Source organism: Zosterops lateralis (assembly GCF_965231275.1).
Source record: "Zosterops lateralis genome assembly, chromosome: 3".
Taxonomy (NCBI): domain Eukaryota; kingdom Metazoa; phylum Chordata; class Aves; order Passeriformes; family Zosteropidae; genus Zosterops; species Zosterops lateralis.
In genome coordinates, this window is record NC_139764.1 from 69716107 (window position 1) to 69737457 (window position 21351).

At 36.0% G+C, this 21351-nt stretch overlaps 1 protein-coding gene across 1 annotated transcript in view; it reads left to right on the forward strand.

The window, feature by feature from the left end:
- ATG5 (autophagy related 5) overlaps positions 1-21351 on the forward strand; it is a 73141-nt gene that overhangs the window by 14362 nt on the left and 37428 nt on the right. Inside the window, exons 5-6 of the mRNA XM_083856017.1 lie at positions 3852-4014; positions 16589-16683. Coding sequence (XP_083712143.1) covers positions 3852-4014; positions 16589-16683 — 258 coding nt within the window. The remainder of the gene's footprint in view (positions 1-3851; positions 4015-16588; positions 16684-21351) is intronic.

Here is a 21351-nt window from a genome sequence, read left to right on the forward strand (position 1 = left end):
ATCCTTAAGTCAAAACATAACTGAAAGATATCAGAGTATGTCAAAATATTCAAGAGGTTTTCATGTGTTGCAGTTCCTTACAGCTGAGTAGTTCAGGTGTGGGATTTTTGACTAGAGTATTCTTTTCATTTCTGTGTAGTTATTCTTCAAAGAGTCATAGTTTTTATTTGGCTTAATTAAACAGTGTTAGATTTTATGGGATTTAACTTTTGTTGTCGTAGCTGTCTCCTTTCCTCTACCAATGCATGCAGTCAACAACAGATACATCAAACATCTGTAAAAAGTGTTTTTCAACTTCTTCTTAAAGGTCCATCTCCCCCTATCAGGTTTCTTTGTTTGAAGTTAAAAACATGGAAAAGGTTTATTTCTGTTCAGCAGAAGTTTTCAAGCTGATAGATATTTGTAATTGTTCTCCTGTGTTATGTACACAGACCAAATCATAAACGCCCTTAGTTTTTGCAGTGAAGAAACAGTTTGTTAATTTGTACTTCGGGTATGCAATAGAATTATGTGCATTGTATCTTGTAAAGTTGCAAAACAGTTGCATTAAATAGTTGTAGAAGGATGAGTCTGAACAGCATACTGGGGTCTGAGAATCATGAGGGGCTGTAGCCTGAGAAGTTGCTTTTGTTATCCAGGTGTGGCTTTATGGGAAGGAGGGAAATTCTATCCCTTCCTGTTAAAATAATCTCACCTTACTCTGCAGCCTGTTAACCACTGTTCATGTTCTCAGTGTGGTAACCGCCTCTCCAGATTTTGGGCAGTAGATAAGAAGTGGTGAACTGCTCTGGAAATAGTAGCACTACTGGAGGACAGGAAATAGTGTGTGCCAGGGGAAATGCTGAGGTTCTGCTGAAGCCATTGTCTGCTGGTGCCTGCCTCTCCACCCATGACCTGATGTACAGAAGGAGAGACAGTATCTGTCCTTGTGTGACAGTCATCACCTTTGTGGTTTTTTAGGTGAAGATTGGGTTGGGTGGAATGGAAAGGAAGTACTTTTCCACGTAGCATATGGACAAATTGTGGAACTGCCACGAGATATTGTGGAAGCCAGAAGTATTAATGCGTTTTTTCTGAAATCAATCTACTTAAAGAAATGACTACTGATGGTAACTAAACACAAATACATAGATGCACCCCCTGCCACTGGATACATTCCTATGCCCTATTTTCTGTAACTGTAGTCTAATGTAGACTGTCACAGGACAAGCAGATGTTTTGTGAACTAGAACTGAGAGATAAATATGGGTGGAATGGAGTTATGAAACCAGACTGTTGGAATTGCCTATGATGTTTTTGGTGCAATTTTATGTGAGAGGTCATTTAGTACTGTTGTCTGTACAGATGATAGCTATTTCTTTATGGCCAGTTCATACTGCAAGGGTCTACTGGTATGTGAAAATAATAAGAAGAACTCCTTGAGCTTACTGAGAAAATCAGAGTCAACTCTTAGTAACTGTTCTTTCAAAGATGCAGGACATGGAGGGTGTAAGACACCACCAATAAGAATACTTGCATTAAAGCTACTTATCTGTTAATACATCTCCTAGTTGTATAGTTAGAAGTGGCTATGAGTTTCTTCACAATTGTCCCTTTCTTCAGAGAACTGAATAAAGTTATTTATGATTGATCAGTATTTCTTCAGGTAGAAAGAAGGCAATTAGAATTTTTTTTTTAAATGCAAGCACATGTGATCTATGTTTAAGTATAAAACTTATTTTATGCCCTGATTGATAAATCAGTGGGGATGCCATGTGTTCTGTTGGTAGTCTCATGTAGGTGAAACTTTCATATGCTTCCTGCAGATGTGCAGTGTTTTTTTTCTAAGTTGTCACTTTCATGTTTAGGTTTTTCAGCTTCTACTCACAGTATTTCATAGAAATGCGCCAGTATTTTTCCTACTAAAGAAAGGTATACACAGCACTGAGATTCAGAAGTGTTTTCCAGTCTCTCTCAGTGTTACTCTTTAGAAGCTGGGAAAATTAATCATGCCACACCTAGTTCTACTGTGTCTAGGTTCTTTGCACTAGCTTAACTAGCTTTGACCAATTTTAAATAGATCTTTGCTGTTCTGCAGACTACACTGTATATGATTTCTGGAACTCATCCTCAGGGAGTGACATTAGCTGCAATTTGAAATTCATTGGAAGAAAGTCAGCAGGAAACTGTCTACCTGTTGAAAGAGAAGAATGTCCAAAAAAGGACTCCACAGTACAATATTTAGACATGTGTAGCAAAACAGTTGTAACAAAACTGTTGTTTTCATAACCTTAGCTGAAACATCAGGTTTTAACTATGAAAGTTGGTTTCTAGGTTCTTATATTACTTGGTATTAAGTATGTACCACTGTTTCTTCCTTTGTTTTGAAGGATGCCGGTATCTCACTTTGAATTCTTGCATGTAAAGAATTGTTTTGATCCTAAAGTATGCTATTTCTGTTTATTTGTTTCTTCTGGATTGGTTACGAGACTTTACAATTTTATTTGAGCGAGTAAATTGAACTTCTGAAAGTATTTTACAGGCCTATGCAGATGTCAATTGGCAAGTAACAGTCCCAATAATCTTTTCCTAGTAATCTTGGGCCCAATTATGCTGAGATACTCAGCCTTGTAGGGTAGAAGAGGAGCAAGGTCTGCCTCAGAAGAACTTTCCTTATTGTTCTGTCTTCCTTAATGTCTTTATACTTGGCCATTTGCATATGAGAAACTAGATTTATCTCTGTCCTTAGATTTCTAGTCAGCTTAATATACACTAGTCCTAACAACAGCACTCCCTTTTGCAAATTCAACACCAAACCATGTAAACTTTAGTAGAAAAGATATTAGCAGTCTTTTCTTTATGCCCCTGTTTTGGGAAAATACTCATCCTTTTGATCCACTGTTTCCAGTGTTTGGGTACTCCCTGTCATAAGTAGGAAACACTATATGAAATTCCATTATTTAATTTCCAACTCTTCTCAGTAACCTAATGAGGAGAGAATATCACTGTTAGCCTCAGAATTTCTTTCAGGTAAGGCAATCCCCAGCTCCCTTTTTGATATTTTGGGTTTCTATATTTTGAGGCAGTCTTCACTGTTTTTCTTGGGGTTATGTGGGAGCGTGAAGTTAGAGTTTTTCCAGCATTACATTGCTCCTACTGCAACATGTTAACTTTCTTGTAAAAGCCTTAGAAAAATATCCCATTATATGTACTTGTATTTCCAAAATGGTTTTGACAGTCCCTCATGAAAGTTTTTTAGAGTGCCAGTTTGTATTGGGTTAAGAGGAAAGGGCCTCTGGTGGAATAGCATGAGAATTCAAGTATAAAAATGTGGCGAGCCTTTGTTAGGAAGGGGAATGCTGGTGATGCCACCACTCTGGTTTGGCTCTGAGGTTTGCTCCATTCAGCATGGTCATAAGCAACTGTGAAAATTAATAAGGAAGCAATAAAAGTGGGTTTTAAAACTTCTGAAAACTAAAGGCACTGGATTTGTGATAGCGAATGCTTGTGTTATTATGAAATGGCAAGTGATTGATAAAATATCATAGAGAGCCAATATAAATTAGGTGCTTGTCACTTACTTCTCATCATTTTCTCTTGTTTGTTGTCTGAGATGGAATATCTGCTTGAAAACATGTTAAAATTCTGGTTTTACAGAAAGTTGTTGAGCTTTTATTTTTCCTGAAACATTTTCATGCAACCTGTTTCTTGTCAGCAGAGTGAGAGAATAGTTCTTACATTCTTCTGTAAGTAGAAGATTCCAGTGTGTTTCTTTTGCATAAATATATGCCCATTTAAAATTATCATTTATTCTTCATCATACAAGGTATGTGATGCATTTATTTTTCTTGATCTGCCATTTCTCTTCGTAGAATTTTCCAGAAAAGGATCTTCTACACTGCCATTCTAAGGATGTGATTGAAGCTCATTTTATGGCTTGTATAAAAGAAGCAGATGCTTTAAAGCACAAAAGTCAAGTCATCAATGAAATGCAAAAAAAGGATCATAAGCAACTGTGGATGGGATTACAGAACGGTAAATATAACACGTCAAGTATTAATTATATTCAGGTCAAACAAGCTAATAAATAATTTCTTCAAATTTCAGTTATTACACAAAATATAAAATGTCATGCTGCAGAATTTTTGTCAAGTGTCAAGGAAAGCATTGGTGGTTTTGGTGGTTTTTTGTTTCTTTTAAACTAAAGTCATCATTTTGCTGATAATGCAAATGTGCCTTGAGTTATTCAAGGAATTAGATTGGGTTGAGACTCTTTTAACAAACCAAAATTAGCAACAAACCAAAATAGATAGATAAATATTGTCTAGTGTACTTTTGTGCAAATGATGGTCTTTATTTGGGAGACACCTGAGGTGTAAGTGTTCAGTATTAGCTATCTTGGACTGTACATAAGAGATTTTCTCCTCTAGTTAATACCTATGGGTCATCACTGGTAAACAATACAGGTAAATTGTACAAAAAGTTGTCCAGTAGATTTAGTAATTTTACTTTTCTCTCTGCCATTTTTTAAAATTGCTTTATGGCTTTCACAAGGACTTCTGCATAAATAAGTATTGACTTGAAAAACTCAGCAAAATTACTCAAAACGAGATCTTTAATTAGTGTTCTTACTTTGCACAGATGGTATGAATCAATATTACAGTGCAAAATAAAATCTTTGTTTTTAGCATCTTCCGTATTAAGGTTTGTAGGTTTGTAAGTTGAAAAGCTTTTGTAAATATTTCAGAAACTGCTCTCTGGAATGAGTGATCATGCACTTTCATTGTATTTTCCTCATCTACTGAAGCTGTCATTTATATTATCCCTAGTAAATTTATTTTATGAAAGCATTTTAGTGTAAGCCTGAAGGTGTTTGTTCTATGTTCAGAGACAAAATACTGGACACTTAGAAATAACATCTTCCCATATGTATATAGGAAAAATTAAATGAAACAGAGGAACCTTAGAATGCAAGAGTTGAACCATGCTTTTGGTTTAGACAAGAAGGTTCCAGGTTAGTTTTGGTTTAATGTATGTTTTTAGTGAGTGTGTGGCTTTTTTTTTTTCATTGTTATTTAATGGCACTGCCTTTCACATTAAAGGTACTCCAGTGATAATTTTGAAGATGAATGGTTATTAAAAACTCTGCTTTCTATTTTTTGTTTAACTGGTGGAGAATTAGAAATAGAGGTATTATCTTAATTTACCATTTGAGTGGTAAGGTCTTGAGGAAGGCTGTGCATAACCTGCAAAAATTATCAAGTAAGAAATTACACTTTATCTGGTTTGATTCCAAGTACTGCTTCAGAGATTCTGTATTGCATAGGTAATAGTCAGCAAACTGACTGATACTGTGTTTAGTTTTGTGAATTAACAGTAAATAAGAGTTCTGGTCCACTGAAAGCCAAAATCTGTATAAAAAATAGATGTTCCCCTAAAGCTTTTATCATTATAAGTCAATTTAAGCAGAAATTCTAATAATTCTGTGGAAAAAAAAGTATTTTGCTGTAATAGTATTTGTCTTTCATGCAGATAAGTTCAAGAAGCAAAAAGCTGTGCCAGCATAATTTTGTTTTCTATTTCAAAAATTACTACCTTTAAAAAGAAATTCTGTCACTTCATCCCAGTACTCAGGTGTTTCCAGCAGTGCACTTTATGTGCTCTTTTATTAATGCTTTTTAAAATTAATACTAAAAGACCTCTAATATGAGTTACATGATGAGTATAGAGTTTTACAATATGACTTGAGTAATGACAGAAGAATTGACTAAATGATGAAACAGTACTAGTTAAAGTTCTTTTAACCGAAAGTTATAGAATCTTGTTTCTTAATATTTAAGGTAAGAGGACAGATAAACAGCATGCTTTTTTTCATACTAATCTTAGGCTTTATCTTTTAGTTGATTGTTTGTCTAAGAATATCTTCAGTTAAAAAGAAAGCAGAATTTTTCTGTTTTGTTCTATAATGTTAAGAACAGAGGTTGCCTAGCAGAGTTGATTTCAAGGTTTCACTGTACTTAATGAGAAATTGCACCTGTGGAATCTGACACCTGAATGAGAAGTTTAAGCAATCTTTTGAATACTTTCAAATGCTAATTTTAATTTCTCAACTCTTCATAAAAGAGAAACAAGAAAAGCTTGTGAAACCAAGAAAACTCTTTTTAAGCATGTTGTATCTTTCAATATGTTTTTATAGGCTTTCATTTGAGATGTAATAATTGTAAACCACTTTGTGAAACAGAGTGAATGACCACAAAAAAGAAAAGAAAGTAGCATTTGTGATAACTGCTTTGTAAGTAAAGATACATCTGCAGACTGTTTTTTCTGTGCAACTTCAAACAATTTTCTTCAGTTCTTAATTACAGGAAGTGTTATTTGTTTAATGAGTGATAGCATTACTTAGAAGACATGTCCTGAATTTACATTTGTGAAAAAAAAAACCTATCCAGTCTTGGTTGTTTGGAGAAATATTAACTATCAAGTTATTTGTAATTTGGTATAAATGTTTCTCCTGAGAAGCAGCTACTTGAACAGGTAACATGTGAAACTTACCAGTTGCTTGTAGATGACTTTTAAGAGAAGAGCTGTAATAGTGAATTTGTGGGAAAATCTTGTGCTGGTAACAGCTGGTGGTTATTCATATCAACCTTTACAACCCTCCTCCCACTATTTCTGGTTTTATGTTAATCTGATACCAAATCAGGAAAGAAAACATATTCTTCTATTTTATGCTGTGGTTTTTCTTGCCCTTCGCAGAAAATTTTTGATTTATAAACCAGATATTTCTTAGGTAGAACTCTTCTTTGGGACAGGTATATTTTTGACCAGTCGTGGTTGTCTGTCTGTGGTAGATAAGTGGTAAAAACAGACTATGTGGCTATACTGACCTTTGTTCCTTTGTATGTATTGCTAAAATTCTTTGGTCAGAGTTTATGGAAAATGTTACTACTGTTTTTGCTTTAGTAGAGTTATGGCCATTTTTATCATGGATGAAAAAGATTTTCGAGTGGGTGGCTTTTTGTCTTCTTGCCTTTTGTGTGGAAAAATAAAGGATTTCAGCGTTGGAACTCTAAGACTATGAACGTACTGATGACTCAGGATCAAACGAATGAAATCCCAACTGTTTCCAGGGGGAGAGCTGTATTTTTTGCACAGTTCAAAGAATTAATATCTATAACTTAAGTATATAAGGGTTCTGATAAATGAAGGGATTTAGATTCAGCACATCTGCTTTTTATCAGTTGTGGACTAACAGAAGCAACTGTACCCTGGAATTTTCACAGGCATCATTTATAACCAGTGAAGACTAGACTTGGTATTTCTGATACATGAGTGGGAGAAATAAACAATAAAAAGTTGTAACTATTTTAAGGTTTCCTTTATATATTATAAAATATAATGAAGTCATTATTTTACTGAAAATCTTATGGAAAAAGAATGTAATGTTCATTCATGCTGTAGGGCTTACCAAAAGTATTGAATTGCTCTTTTTAGAGGAGAAAAATCTCGCAAGCATTCAGAATATACAATATTTTCTTTTAATGCATCTGATCTCTTTCTTGCCTTACTGACAGAATCAAGCCTGTGTTGTCTTGCACTTAGTTCCAAAATTTATCTAAACTATCCTTGGGTTTTTGAGAGGCAAAAGTTGTGTTTCTTCTCAGTCATCATATTTCTGTTTAGAAATGTTCGAGCTGCAAAAAGAGGAAGTGTCTTACAACTTTTCTTGTGCTGTGTACACTTGACCCACTCAGGTTTGATGGGTGTGTTTCTCCTCTTTCATAAAGAACTAGTGGAGGCAATGCTGTCCTTTACCTCATGGTGAGCATGCTTTAGTAGCTTTAAAACAAATCTCTGTGATCTCAGCTCATCATTTGAAATTTGCTTAGAAAATCTTCTGGCGTTTATCAGGAGAATGAATAAAAAGCTACTAGTTTTTAAGTCACAAAGCTACCTTGTTTACTTCTTCCCTGTATTGCTATCAAAATGAGGAGTTCTTTCCATGGTCAATCTTTGGAAGTTTGGTTAACTATGGAGAAAAATTAAATAATTCATTTGAACTTTGAAAATTAGTGTATTGGTTAAAAGTGATTTTAAAAACCCAGTCGTTACCTTCCTGGGCCATTAGTTAAAATTTTCCCAGTAAGGCAAATAATAATTTGCCTTGTCATTAACATTAGTACCTGCTTATTCTGGAGTTAAGCTAGCATGGCACACACAAGACATCGGTGTTGCTGATACCATGGAGCTGAGGGAATGCAATTTAGACTGATTCAGATAGCCCTGCACAAAGTCAGCCCAGTGCTGGTTTGGTGTTGAGCAGGGTCTGGCTTCGAGCAGGCTGTACCTGCAGAATGAATCAGCTGCATCAGAGCAGGCCTTCCTGGGGATGTTTTTTGGTTTTTTTTTCCATAGCAGTGGGTTTTGTTTGGGGTTTGGTTAGCTGTGGTGGTTTTTCTGGTAATGGATTGTGACCTAGACCTCAATGTTAGTTCTGCAGTGTTTATGGGGTTGTTACCCTTACTGCACAAATGACTAAGCCAACGCTCCACTCATATGGGTGCAGTATTGAGAGTCTGAACTGTCATCACCCTGAAACTGCTTTTGGCTTTGTTACTCCTCTGTTCTGGCCTGGTGTCTTACTTGAATAGCTGTCCTTTGCTGTGGCACAAAGATGGGGAATTGATGGCAGTGTGCATTTCCCTGTTGGCTTTCTCTTCTCTGCTCTCAAATGGGAAGGCAGGGCAGGTCTGCTCTGTCTGAGGCCAGTGAGAACCTGTGGGTCTCAAAGGAGGGCATGAACTGTATGAAGGCAGAGAAGGAAGGAAAGCAAAAGGTAACACAGCATACACAATCCTACTGAAGTTTCTGCTATGAGAGGAGGTTGCCTAAAAATGAGGTAGAGATAGTGTTTCTGACGTTTTCACCCTCTTGTATTAGCTGGCCATGTGCCTGATGAAAGCCATTACATTCTGAAGGAGCAAACTTCAAGGCCTCTTTTTGCTGCCTTTTGCTTTTCTTCCTCCCCTCGCTCTCAAAATAAGTAATTTCCTGAAAGAAATTACTCTAATTACTCTAAAATTTAGAGTAAACTATCTCTAAAAAAACAGACTTCACTTTTAAATTTAACTATCTTTAGTTGTTCAGGATTTCTTGTTTTGCAATTTGAAATGCTTCTAACTTACTTTCTGCTAGTAAACTCGTGAATTTATTAATATGCAGTAATATAAAGCTTCTTTAACTTTTAAGAAAAACTTTATTTTAGGAAAATCATAGTACAGGGAAAGCGAAGTGGCTTAGAAAGTTACATGTTTTCATATATATAGAGAGAACATAATTAGGATGAAGAAATCAAAATTCCAAGGCTATCCTAGACATGGAGCAGAGAGCTGGAGGATGGATAAAATTGTCAGGAAAAGTCAGGAAAAGTCCTTTTCCCTCTGACTTACTTAGGAAAGTCTGTAATAAGCCCTGCTGTTAATTCCTATCCAACCTTTGGGGTATGTTTCAAAAATGGCTGATACTTGTTTGTCATCAGAGCTTTCCTTTTAATTTAAGTGACAGGACTTCTGAGATCACCTGCTTTTTTTTTTTTTTTTACTATAGAGAAAGCTTAAATTTTGTAGGATATATACATTTTCTTATTTGAATAAAAGAAAGAAAGTATTCCATCTTGATGACTTTGTTTGCCTAAACCTTTTCCAGGTAAACTGATGACCTAGAAATGAAGGGAGGTGATGTTAAGGAAACAATGTACTTTAAAGTACTTAAAGTGAAACTTCTTGTTTGTGGGTACCTTAAGTAAATTAAAAGAATGTTGGTAATGTATGTGTCCCTTGTGTATACTATAAGAAAATGAGGAAAATGCCTTTTTGATCTGATAGTTAATCTGAAGAATGACATGCTGCTTTCTTGTACAGTCTTCAAAATGTCCTCTTAAATTGAATGTTGTTACTTTGCTACCTGTGACATGAAGAATACTTTCATGTTTCTGTGGCTTCAGCTACATTAAGTCAAAACTGTTCTAAGGCCCTGTCTCTCCATATCTGATAGTGACTCATATATGAAGATAATCTGAAAAGTTCAGTTAATTTGTATTCCCTTTTCAGTGGTGGGATTTGTATTATATACCATGGTCTTTCAAAATGCCCAAGTAAACTACATGTTTAATGGCAAGAATTTAACTGTGGCATTGTGTAAAAAGGAAGACAAAAATAATTATCTTAATGGTGCCATACCAGTATTTCAAGCTGTGCTCTCAAAAAGGCTGTCACTAACTGTGATAGTTGTTGAGAGTCAGATATGTACCAAAGTGTTCCTGAAGTCCTTGATCAGTGTTTTTAGAACAAGAATATGAACAGTGAATTTAGGTGAACTAAGTAATTTAGAGACAAGTATTTAAATAGCTGGGAAATTATAGGAATCAGCTGTAAATAATGTTTCTGAAGAGCACAAGTATTGGTTTTAAAGTGTTCAAAATATTTATTTCATCAATAAAAGCTCCTTCATGCTTGAGGCATACCACACAAGAACTTAACTTTTTATAAAATTGGTTAGAAATACCAGTGAAGAGAATTATGTATGCATGCAGAGTCTTAGTCTTCCTGGGAACAATATGGAAGTAGTGTTTATACTAAATGTTGAGAAGACTTCTTTTTGGCTACAGCAGTTAATAGCGACACTTGTTAAAACATAAGTCTGTAGAAAATATGCTTTTTTTCAAGTTTAGGAAATAGACTTTGTATCCTTGACTTTCAGCTGCAGCTCTCTGTACCCTACGGTTTGATTATATGTATGTGAGAGATTAACCCTTAGTGAGTTTGTCTGTGACTGAAAGGAAAAGTTGGTGGGAGCAGTTGATGGGTTGGAGGGCAGATGTGCCTTTGGAGGGGTCGTGACGGGCTGGAGCCTCCCTGAGCTAACACACTCAAGTCCTGCACCAGGGACAGGAAAAAGCCCATACATCATGGCAGTGTAGGAACTGACTTGGGAAGCAGCTTTCTGGAAGGGGGTTATGGTGAACAAGAAGCTGAGCTGAAAGCCTGTTGTGTGATGTTGCATAAATAAAGATGACTAGGGAGCTGCTCAAGCCCTTGTGCCCCCACTTGGCTCAGCCCTTGTAAAGCTGTACTGGGAGTGCCGTGTCCTCTTGGGACCCCAGGGCAAAAGGAATGTGGGCAAACAGAAAATAATCCAGCAGAGCGCTGGTAACATTCTTACGGGCTGGAGCATAATGCTATATTAGAGAGTGGGGGAACTGCCTTGTTTAGTCTGAAGATGAGGAAGCTGAAGGTGGATTTAATACCAGCTTTATCTGAAAGGAAGGCCCCTAGAGGAGATGGAGTCTCCCCTAGCAGTGGAGCTGGGCAATTACCAAAAAGCAGTTAGAGCAGCAGGAAGTCTGATGGGGAAGGGAGGGTGGGGTGGGCTGGGAGAGTGAAAGTGACTGAGTGGAAACCCACAGTCAAAGCTCACTGGGCAAGGCCTTGAGCAAACTGATTTAAGTTTGTGTAGGCAGCTCTTTTGGGGCAGGGTGAGGAGCTGTTATTCCAAAGCTTGACCTCCAAAGGCACTTCTAAACTAAAGTTTTTTTGTCATTCTTGTACATCTTGTGCAGCAGTCTTTGGTCTCTTAGTGCTAGGTATGACACTGGTACTTCCATGGTTCTTCCACTGATAGTGCTAGGTATCTGCCAGGTACTTCCAGGGTTCATATGGTTGTTAGACAGTGAACCACTGAGAATGGACAAGTTTTGTGTTTTTTAAGTTCAGTATGGAATGTTAGTTGTGTGCAAGCTGCGAGTTGGTATTGCTTGCATAGAGCTACAGATACAATTTAATTTCAAGCTTTCTGTTTAATTTATTCCAATAAATGGTTTTAAGAAGAAACTGTGAATAGTCCAGACAAAATTGTGCATATGTGCTACCCCAAGGGCTACACCAGTTTGTTCACTTATTTGACTTTCTAAAAAGATGCTGAAATACAAGAGCCATGAATTAGTATTTCCTTTCTGAATTTCAAGTTTTTCCCTTGTTTTTGTATCAATTATTTCTGTTTTATAAATCCTCTTGGCAGCCTTCTTGAAATATGTCCAGTCCTAGAGTCTGATAATTTCTGATAGCAGTTCTATCATTATCAAATATAGAAACAAAATAATTCCTTGCTATTATGATATTTTTGTTGATAAAGGTTAAAGATTAGGGTGGGGTTTTTTAGTTCTTTTGCCTTCTATACTGCAGTGGGAACTTAATTTTAACTGTTTATATGCTCTTACCAGGTTTTTTCATTGCAAGGTATTTGTAGGTGTATTTTTCCATTCTGTGATAATTGCCCAGATTGTTTGTGTATGCAGATCTAAAGCTATGCTACAGTGAAATGCATATGTTGATGCTGAGTACTTGAGCAGTGCCCTTTACCCTCTCAGTGATCCATCCTGTTGTAGCCTCATGTGGGTGAAGGAGATGTGTCTAACTTCGAGATCCATGTGAAATTTCAAGTTGTTTGAAGCATGACAGCACTTGAGTTTCAGAAAATGACTGTAAGAGGCTAGTATGAGTGAAACTAATTTTTCTGGTTGCCTGAAGAACATTTCAGGCTGAGACCCAGGGGTGAAACGGAGCCCAACCTTTTAGCCCTCAGCTTGGACTAATCGTTAGTTAACACTGCTCAATAGTAAGAGGTTCAGGAGTTCCTGTCTGTTAACAATAAAGTATGATGAGATTACCAAGAACTTTTTAACATAACGAGGTACAAATTTGGATTAATGTCAATGACTGTTAAAGGATCTCCAGTCTAGTTTAATGGAGGAAACAACAATATCTAGTGTTTACCTGTGCCAGTAATTTTTTCAACAGTTTTAATGGGTACTTTAAAGGCATGAATAATTTTACTGATAGGTTTCTGAACCCTACATGCATAGTGGCATACTGTGTTTGTAAATTTATATTTGAGTTTACTTTGTTGCTTAATGAATTTGTGTACTGAGATTATTGTCATGAGTGACATTAGGTCTTTGTAGTTTTGCTCACTCATACTTTTTCTAAATATGTAAATAGATTATTTTCAAAGCTCTCCTTAGATTCTGTGCATCTCTGTAGTATTGAAGGCTAATGTCTGTCTGGCATTTGGGCATTCAGTGACTGCATTTCTAAGCAATTAATAGTTATAAATATTAGCGACTTGACTGAGATTTCTCTATTACTTTGTTATTAACTTTCTGATCTTTGACATAAAATACATAGAGAAGTTTTTATGTTTTATTTTAGGCAAATTTATGTAACAATCATAATTTCTTGTTTAAGAAATATGATTAGTGGAGTCATATGAAACTTATACTGTCACTAATCTCACTTCTGTTCATATCTCATTGTCATTACTTTAAATATTGTTATTCAGATAGGGACATCTGCCTTTTGCAAGTACTGTTTTTTGCTAATACAGAAACTCTAACACTTCAAGCAAGCACTTTCTTAAAAACAGATGGACTGTGAAAAACAAAAGGAATCAGATTTGACTGTTACGGTGGTTTAGATGTCATGCAGACTGCCTAAGCTTTTTACGAGGGAGGGAGACAAATGTGTAAAGTGCTTTTGCTGATGGGTAGAGAACTGTTCCTTGTTTACTGGCTTGATGAAAACTCAGTTTTGTTTTGATTGTTAAATTTCCGGCCAGCACCTTCTGTCTTTGTCCTGTCTAGCCAATAAACTAATTAGGCCTTAATAGCTCATTGTACCACTAATAGCTTCCTTGAGACTTTGCAAAAATAGGGGATACATAACAACGTACAACATATGTAAGAACAAGAGAAGGAAGAATCCTTTCACTTAGGTTTTTAAGGAGATTGGGGTGGATATTTATCAGTGATTTTGTTTGTTTATTTTAAGCTTTAAGTCTTCAGGATTCTGAGAAAAGCAGTCACATTTGGATTTCATACTTTTGGAGGTTTAGGATTCTGGCAATCAGCCAGTGCTCTGCTAATAAAAGCTCTTACCAGGTCATATATATCAGTATGCAAATGGGATAATTTTTTTTTTCTCCTGCTTGCTTTAAAAATTTGTCTTAGTTTTCTTACACACAACTCTGTTTCCTCTGGTGAAAATACTGTATCCCTGGAAAGATGTTTGGAGGATGGCAATATAAGATTGTGAGGGGGAATTTGTTCAGAGGTCTTTAGACAGGGCTGTACACAATGGAGATCTTAAGATATTTGACTCCATTATGTCTAGCTAAAATTCCTGGGGTATCAGGTGAATTGACAGAACAATGCTTGATTACAAAATGCAACAAGTTCATAATTCAGTTGTTGCAGATTTATTGCTGTTATATTTGGAAACTACAGAAACTATTAGAACTTTGAACAAAATATTGTCTTAAGCACTGCCTAAGTGCTCAGAGAATAATCCGAGAGGCATAAATTTTTAAATTTAACTGCCTTAAATAAGATTACCTGGTTTCTGGCATGTTTTGTGGGAGGTGAGGAAGTGGGAATGAAGAGCAGAAGTGAGTTAACTGCATGTTACCACTGTTTAACTTTTTTTTGTCTTCCAGAGCCTCCCTTGTTTGCCATATTTGCATGTCACAAGGGTCAATATACTCAATCTTCTGACATATGTCTTTTATTTGTTCATAATTTTTTTTTCTCCTGAACCATAAGATGTGTTCCTCATTTCTGGTGAATTTTGAGAACAGTAGACTGTTCACCCAATTTTCCTAATTACTGTAATATGAGCATTAAATAAATTAATCAAATTAATGTTTGTTTTATTTTTGTACAAGTAGGATGTCTCCAAATATGGTGATTCCTTATTTGAGTCTGCTGAAGCTCACTAGCTTAAGTAGGTCTGGGTTGTTTTGTTTTGTGTATCACCATGACAGTTTTCTCAAGTGAATTAGAAGTGGTAATTGAGGTATAAATCTATCAGAGCTTACTGTGGAATACCTGTTCAGACATCTGTAGTGAAAGCTGCAAGCCATTCTGAGTGCTGCCTCCAAGGATAAAGGAAGCATGCTAAATCTTCACCTTCCCTCTGAAGGAGTTCCTTGAGGAGGAGGCAGTCATGACGTTTTAAGACTAAACCTGTCACTGGGATTCCCAAATGTGGGACTGTTTGATTGCAGTCTGCTCCAGGGTTGTCACTGTCATCACTCCCAGCCCAGTGAATGATGGGGTTACAACTCTTCGTCCAGGCAGCTCCTCATGCCGGGCAGGTGCCTGCCTGGTGCTGCTGGCTGTAGCTCAGGTAAGTGCCTGTCAAGAGGCACTTGCTGCTAATCAGGAAACAAGGGTGTGGAAGTGCTTTCTGAGATAAGTATCAGGAAATGCCTCTACAGCCTACCTGGCAGGAGTTTGTTCACAGTTTCTTGGAAATTCCTGCATTGTGTTGCATTCAGTCAGGGAAAGCAATGTATTATAAATCCTGCATTATATACTAACCTGTGCCTTTTAGTGCACTGGCAGGCATCTGTGCTGTATCCTGGAGTGAAGCAAATCTCAAACTCATTTTGTGCAAATGCTTTAAGTGTAATCAGCACTTTTGGAAGCAGGAAGAACCTTTGTCCTGTGACTACGTTTCTGAATTTTACCTTTATTCACTGGGGCTGAATTCTGTAACGGGTATACTCAGTAGGAGCCCAGCTTCTTTAGACTTGGCTGAACATTCTGCTGAGGAGGGAAAATTGCAGACTGTGTTCCTTCTGTGGAAACATCTGCTCTGTTTGGTGTCTTGGAGAGTTAGGGCCTATAAGGAAATTGATCCCTTGCTCTTCTTCTTCTAAAGCTGCTTTCTCCAGTAAGGTTAGCAGGAGCTTTATTCATCTTAGCTCTTTGTATTCCTTTCTATCACTTTTGGTGTTAGTTATTTGCTTCATTTGAATAATTGATTTGCATGTATTTGCAAATTAATATTGTCTTTATTACTCTTAGAGCTATGCTGTCATTAGTACATTTTAAATGTAATGAACTATTCAGTTATTGTAATGTCTGAACAGCATGAAATGGTGTGCAGGCTATTTACCCCACTTACTTGAATAATAACAAGAAATGTGCTTCAAGCATAACTTTTATTCTCAGGTTGTGTCATGAATCTGGCGATGTATTTTCTGATCATATCATGGATCATTGCAGATTATTTTAAGATCTACATATCCAAATGTAAACCACTCAAGAAGTGTTATTTCTCCTGCTTTAGTTTCTCTATGCTTTACATGCATTGTTCTGTTATAGCAAGAACAATTAGGTGTTTTTAGCAGACTGTGAGACAGTATGGACCAGTAACAGCAGGAAGTGGAGAAACAGGCACTATTAGTTGAGGTAATGAAATCTATAATTTATAGCCCAATATTTCCTTAACAATGGGAGATAAGATATGAGTTAAAGTTGCTTTCTCTTTCAGTTCAATAAATCACCACACCACTGTTTTTATAAGAGAATGCAGATGACCTACCTTTGGCTTCAGGCTAAATAGGGAAGAGAAATGTGGGAAAAATAAATTCATGCAGGTTAAACTTCTGTAAGAAAAGTTTGCATGTTGTTCCAGCTGTGTCTCATTTACCTCTTTAGGCTGGAAAAAAATGTTACTGATATTGACAGAGTCTAATTTTACCTTCACAGATAAATTCGAGCAGTTTTGGGCAATAAATCGAAAACTCATGGAGTATCCTCCAGAAGATAATGGATTTCGATACATCCCATTTAGAATTTATCAGGTAGGAGACAATAAAATAAAATCAGTCTTCCACTGAGGTTTTATATATTGTAATTTGTTTTCAGAATTATAAGTTTCCTTTTCTAGCATTATGGCAAGACTGCATGCTCATCTTTGCTGGACCCTTGAGTTGTGTGGATCAGCAGACAAAACAGACTGTATTTATTCTAATAGGTAATTTTTAATAGATAATCTAATATTCTAATAACATTTATTATGTTGCAAGTGTGTAATACTTGAGAATGTGCTACGGCTGGTATAGATGATGTTTGTCTGTTCTTTTTAAAATAAACAGTCCAACAACCTAATTGTTATTAAAAATAGCTATTAATTATAGCTATAATACTGTATTATAGCTATATATAGAGCTATAGCAAATATAGTGAATACTGTAGATGCAAAATGCCCTGTGAAAAGTCTAAGCCAAACACTTTAGGAGCAACACTTTTCCTTCAACCACTGTATGGGCTTCTTTTCTTGTAAGGCATTTTAAGGTGGAAGTAATGGCTTAGATCTTGCATCTAGTTCTTCCGTTTGTCTTCTGATTGTATACTTGCATCCCAAAACTAGCTTTGAATGTGCGCTTTTTTCCTGTTTTAATAGACCAGCATTTTATTTTTCTCAGCATTTTGTTTGGACACATATTCCTTGGAATCCTCACAGTTTTTCTTATCCTAAGGCCATCTCCTTAGTTTTTATAGCATTAAGGTCACAATGAAATTTGGAATTATGTATGGTTAAAAGCTTATACAAAAATTTTTATAGCTTCCCTGTGAATTAAATAGTTGTGCTCTGTTGGAATGTTTTAATCTATTTAAGTTTTGCACCAATAGCTATGAAAAGAAAGTCCTTTATTCGTAGTACTGAATATTCTGATACTACTTTATAACAGGTTATAATGACCATAGAAGCCTATATAGTCTTTCAGTGGGATTGGAGTAGCTTTTAATGTTAGATGTAAGACATTTACTGTCATAATGAAACCTTAGATTGAGAACGGAAGTCAGTTATTTTGTCAGACATCACAGCAGATGGCGAAGTTTGTATAAGAATCAAAAAGTATGTATCAGGAAAAGTAGTACTCACAGCATTTGTTTGGTTGGTGACTAAGTTATTTGCTTGTTTTCTGATAGATGTGGGGGTTTTTAAAAGTCTTTTCATAGAAATCACGTAAATAGGTTTGCAAAAAAGAGGTTTTGCTCTCTGAATAGGTTGCAGATCTTTAGGGCCCGAGGGGAGATTTCTATGATACCACATGATTTCAAGCTAAAAAAGCTTTTTAAAAATAAATAAATAAAATCTATTGCTTGATTCCCATTACTTTTTAGATTGGAAACCCTTATTTGCTATAGTTTAAATCCAGACTAATCTAACTAAGAGTTGAGGACCAAACACAAATAAAGATGATGCTGAGACAAGCTTTGAGAAGGTTGGTATATATTATTTTCAGCAATGCTGCTCTTAGCTTTTCTAAATATTTCCAGTCTTTTTAAAAATGTGGGTGCAGATGTCTCTAGCTTTTTTGTTTGATTTGTTATTGTGTGTACTGATTACTGCTCTGTGTTTAAAGGAATTTTCAGAAAGCCTTAGGAAGGGTGGGATTATAATTTAATTCCGAAAAAGGAGTTAGTGACAAACTTGAATACGGAAAAATAACTGATTCTGAAGTGTTCTTCAGATGTATTTAACCCCCACCCTGAATGCGTTTAATTTCCATTAGTGCTGGTAGAAGTCTGCTTGGCATTCTAATTGATTGCTTGTGTATCCCTACATAAACACCTGATTGAACCTGCGTTTGTGTTGCAGTGGGTATTTATTCCCTTTGTGTCTTCACACAGTGTTCTAGATACTTAGGGATGTGCAAGTGGATGGCAGGAAATGATGAGGCATTGCCTTCAATGGGAAGAGTTCCTCCTTGTATTCTCCATACCTTCTATTTATGTCAAATTATTAGAAGGAAATTTTGTGAAGGGAACTTTCTACATTGTTTTTTGTCAGTATGAGGTAGATAGTTTTTATTCCTTAAAAAAATTGTACTAGATTATGATACCAAGTAAGAAAAATCAGTCTTAGGTGCAATTAAGTATGAATTGGCAATGTTGCTGCAGAAAAAAATGCATTCAATAAAGTGATTTGATAGATTCTTTCACTGAAGAATTCATTATTTTAAAAACTCAAAAAGTCTTTCAGTTGTAAAGTTTGTCTATTAAAATGTGTTTCTAAAGAATAATATGAATCATACCTCTTCTGGTGACCAAATCTGATGGAGTGTGTGGGAGAAAGAAATGGCAAAAATATGAACAGCATACTTGGGTAAGTCAGAACTAAACTAACCACAGGTAATTTTAAAAACCCTTGTCCACCTCTTCTTTTAAGTATAGCAGCTTAGATTGGACCAGAATCCTGGCATCTAAAGTAGATGATGTAAAAAAGGTTGAGAATCACTAAGGATCAACTCATTTGCAATTTTAAAAGTTAACTAAGATATCTTGGAGATTTTATTGCCAGCTGTCTGTCATATTCTGTTAGCTGTGTCGTATGGAACTTGAACCAGATAAACCTTTAAATAGGTGGAAACTTTTTCTACCAGAGACAGTTTAAAAATAGTATTATATTTTTGTGATGCTTTTAATTCAATATGTCAAAAAAGAAGTTCCCCATTTCATCACTTCAGAGGTGTAAGCTGCCTTGTCTTCAACTGACAGGTGCACAAAAGCTTTTTTGCCTTTTAATCTGATAGTACTGTAGAATTGAGTGCTTTTTGCACTTGTTCTTTAATGGCAAGAAAGAAAATAATAGTAATGTTTTGAGTATATTTTGAATTCAGGTGTTGCTTTTCATGTCCAGCACTAGAGCTAGTTTGACTTGTGGAATTTCCCCCTGTGTTTTTAAGACCAGCTGATGTTTCACTGTCTAATTGAATAAACTGGCTGATAGATGGCAGGAAGTTTTAATCAGTCTTTGGCTCCAGGCACTGTGACAGGGCGTATTAGTCAGGAGAGGAGTCTCTACGTGCTTATAGAGACTGCTCTGATGAACTGCTGCCTGCTGTGGGAGCATTCTGTGTCTCAGTTGTTGTGCACTTAGTTTGTACTCGTTCCCCAGTTTTTATTTCTTGCTTTCTCCCCATGTCATGCTCACTCACTTCATCATGCTTTTCTCTGGAGTCTGCCCTCTGAGTGTATGGGATTTAAAGCTGTATATTGTATTTCATTCTTGAGATGAAAATTACAAAAGTATTGGAAAGTGGATGAAAACTCTTCATACCAAGTTCTCCTGAGTGTTTTTAGAGTTGCAATTGCTTGAGACAGGCTGGCTGTTTTGTGTTTGCCATCCTGAAAAGGGATGATCTGGGATTGTTTGCATTTTCCTTTATTTGGTACTGAATGAACATTTCCATTGCTTCCATTTTCTAAGGGTTTTGATTATTTTGTTAATTTTATTGCTTATAATTACATAGTAAGCCTTAACTTTTAACAGGTTTTCCTGTCATAAGTCCCTTAAGATGTTAACATTAAGTTGTAAAGTCACAAATTGTTAGGCTATTTATCTTCCTTTATCTCCTCTCTCCATACATAATAATACATCAGTTAAATTCAACACTTTGCTCTTTATGTCAAAACTGCAGTATTGAGGTGTCTAAGTAGACATAAATGTTTACCATGACCTGTCCTCTAAAAGTGGGAGTGAAATATTTTGAGACATTATTAATATCTGTCTCAATAAATGAGTCAGAAGCTCAAGCATGGCCATTTCCAAGCAATTGAAGACTGTTTCATCCATATTTCCACATTAATTGTCAGAGCTTGGATAAGCAATTGCAAAACCCATTTCAAGTACGCAAATCAACACCACAGTTCGACCCATGTTATGACAACTATTAAAAAAACTGATCAAAACAGATTGTTTGGAGAAATACTAGGTCTACCTGTAGAGTTTTTAAGTAATAATACATCTACCTATTTATGCTAATAGATTATTAATTTTGTTGTTGTTGTTGAAAAGTTTCCATTGCATTTCAAGTCTGAATTTGTCTGACTTGAGTTCCTAGATTCTGTTTTTGCCTACCCCACTTTAAAGTCACGTGACTTTCTGACCTCCCATATTCACTTACGGATCTGTAGCAGGAGTTTTCTTTGGTAAAGCTGAATCAATTGAATCCTTTAAACCTCTCGTCATGAGACTTTCTTATCAGTACTGAAGTTGGTTTTTAGTCATCTTTTCAAACACTAGCTGATAGTTTGATAATCCTCAAGATTAATTTTGAGGTTAGGAGACATAAAGGGCAAAAGAAGAGTTTGTTTATAGGGTATTAAATCAAAAACGCTTCCAGCACTGGGAGAATACAGATGAAGTTAGGTGCTGCTTGAAACTTCAGATCCAAAAAATGTTATGAAAGAAGTTGCAATGCAATAACTCGACAAGCAAAAGAACTAGAAAATGTGCTGTCGACCTGAAGAGGGCAACACAACACAGCAAGTTTAAGCATTTTGTTGGCTAGTGTACAATGCCCTTGAACAGATCTGTGTGCAATACCTTATTTTTCTTATTTATTGAAAATGACACTTTCATAAAGGACCTGCTGAAAATAGACAATAAATAGACAATTTGTTTCTTAAAATCTTCCTTTTACAGGGAAGAAGTTTGAGTGAGTAGGAAGATCATGTTG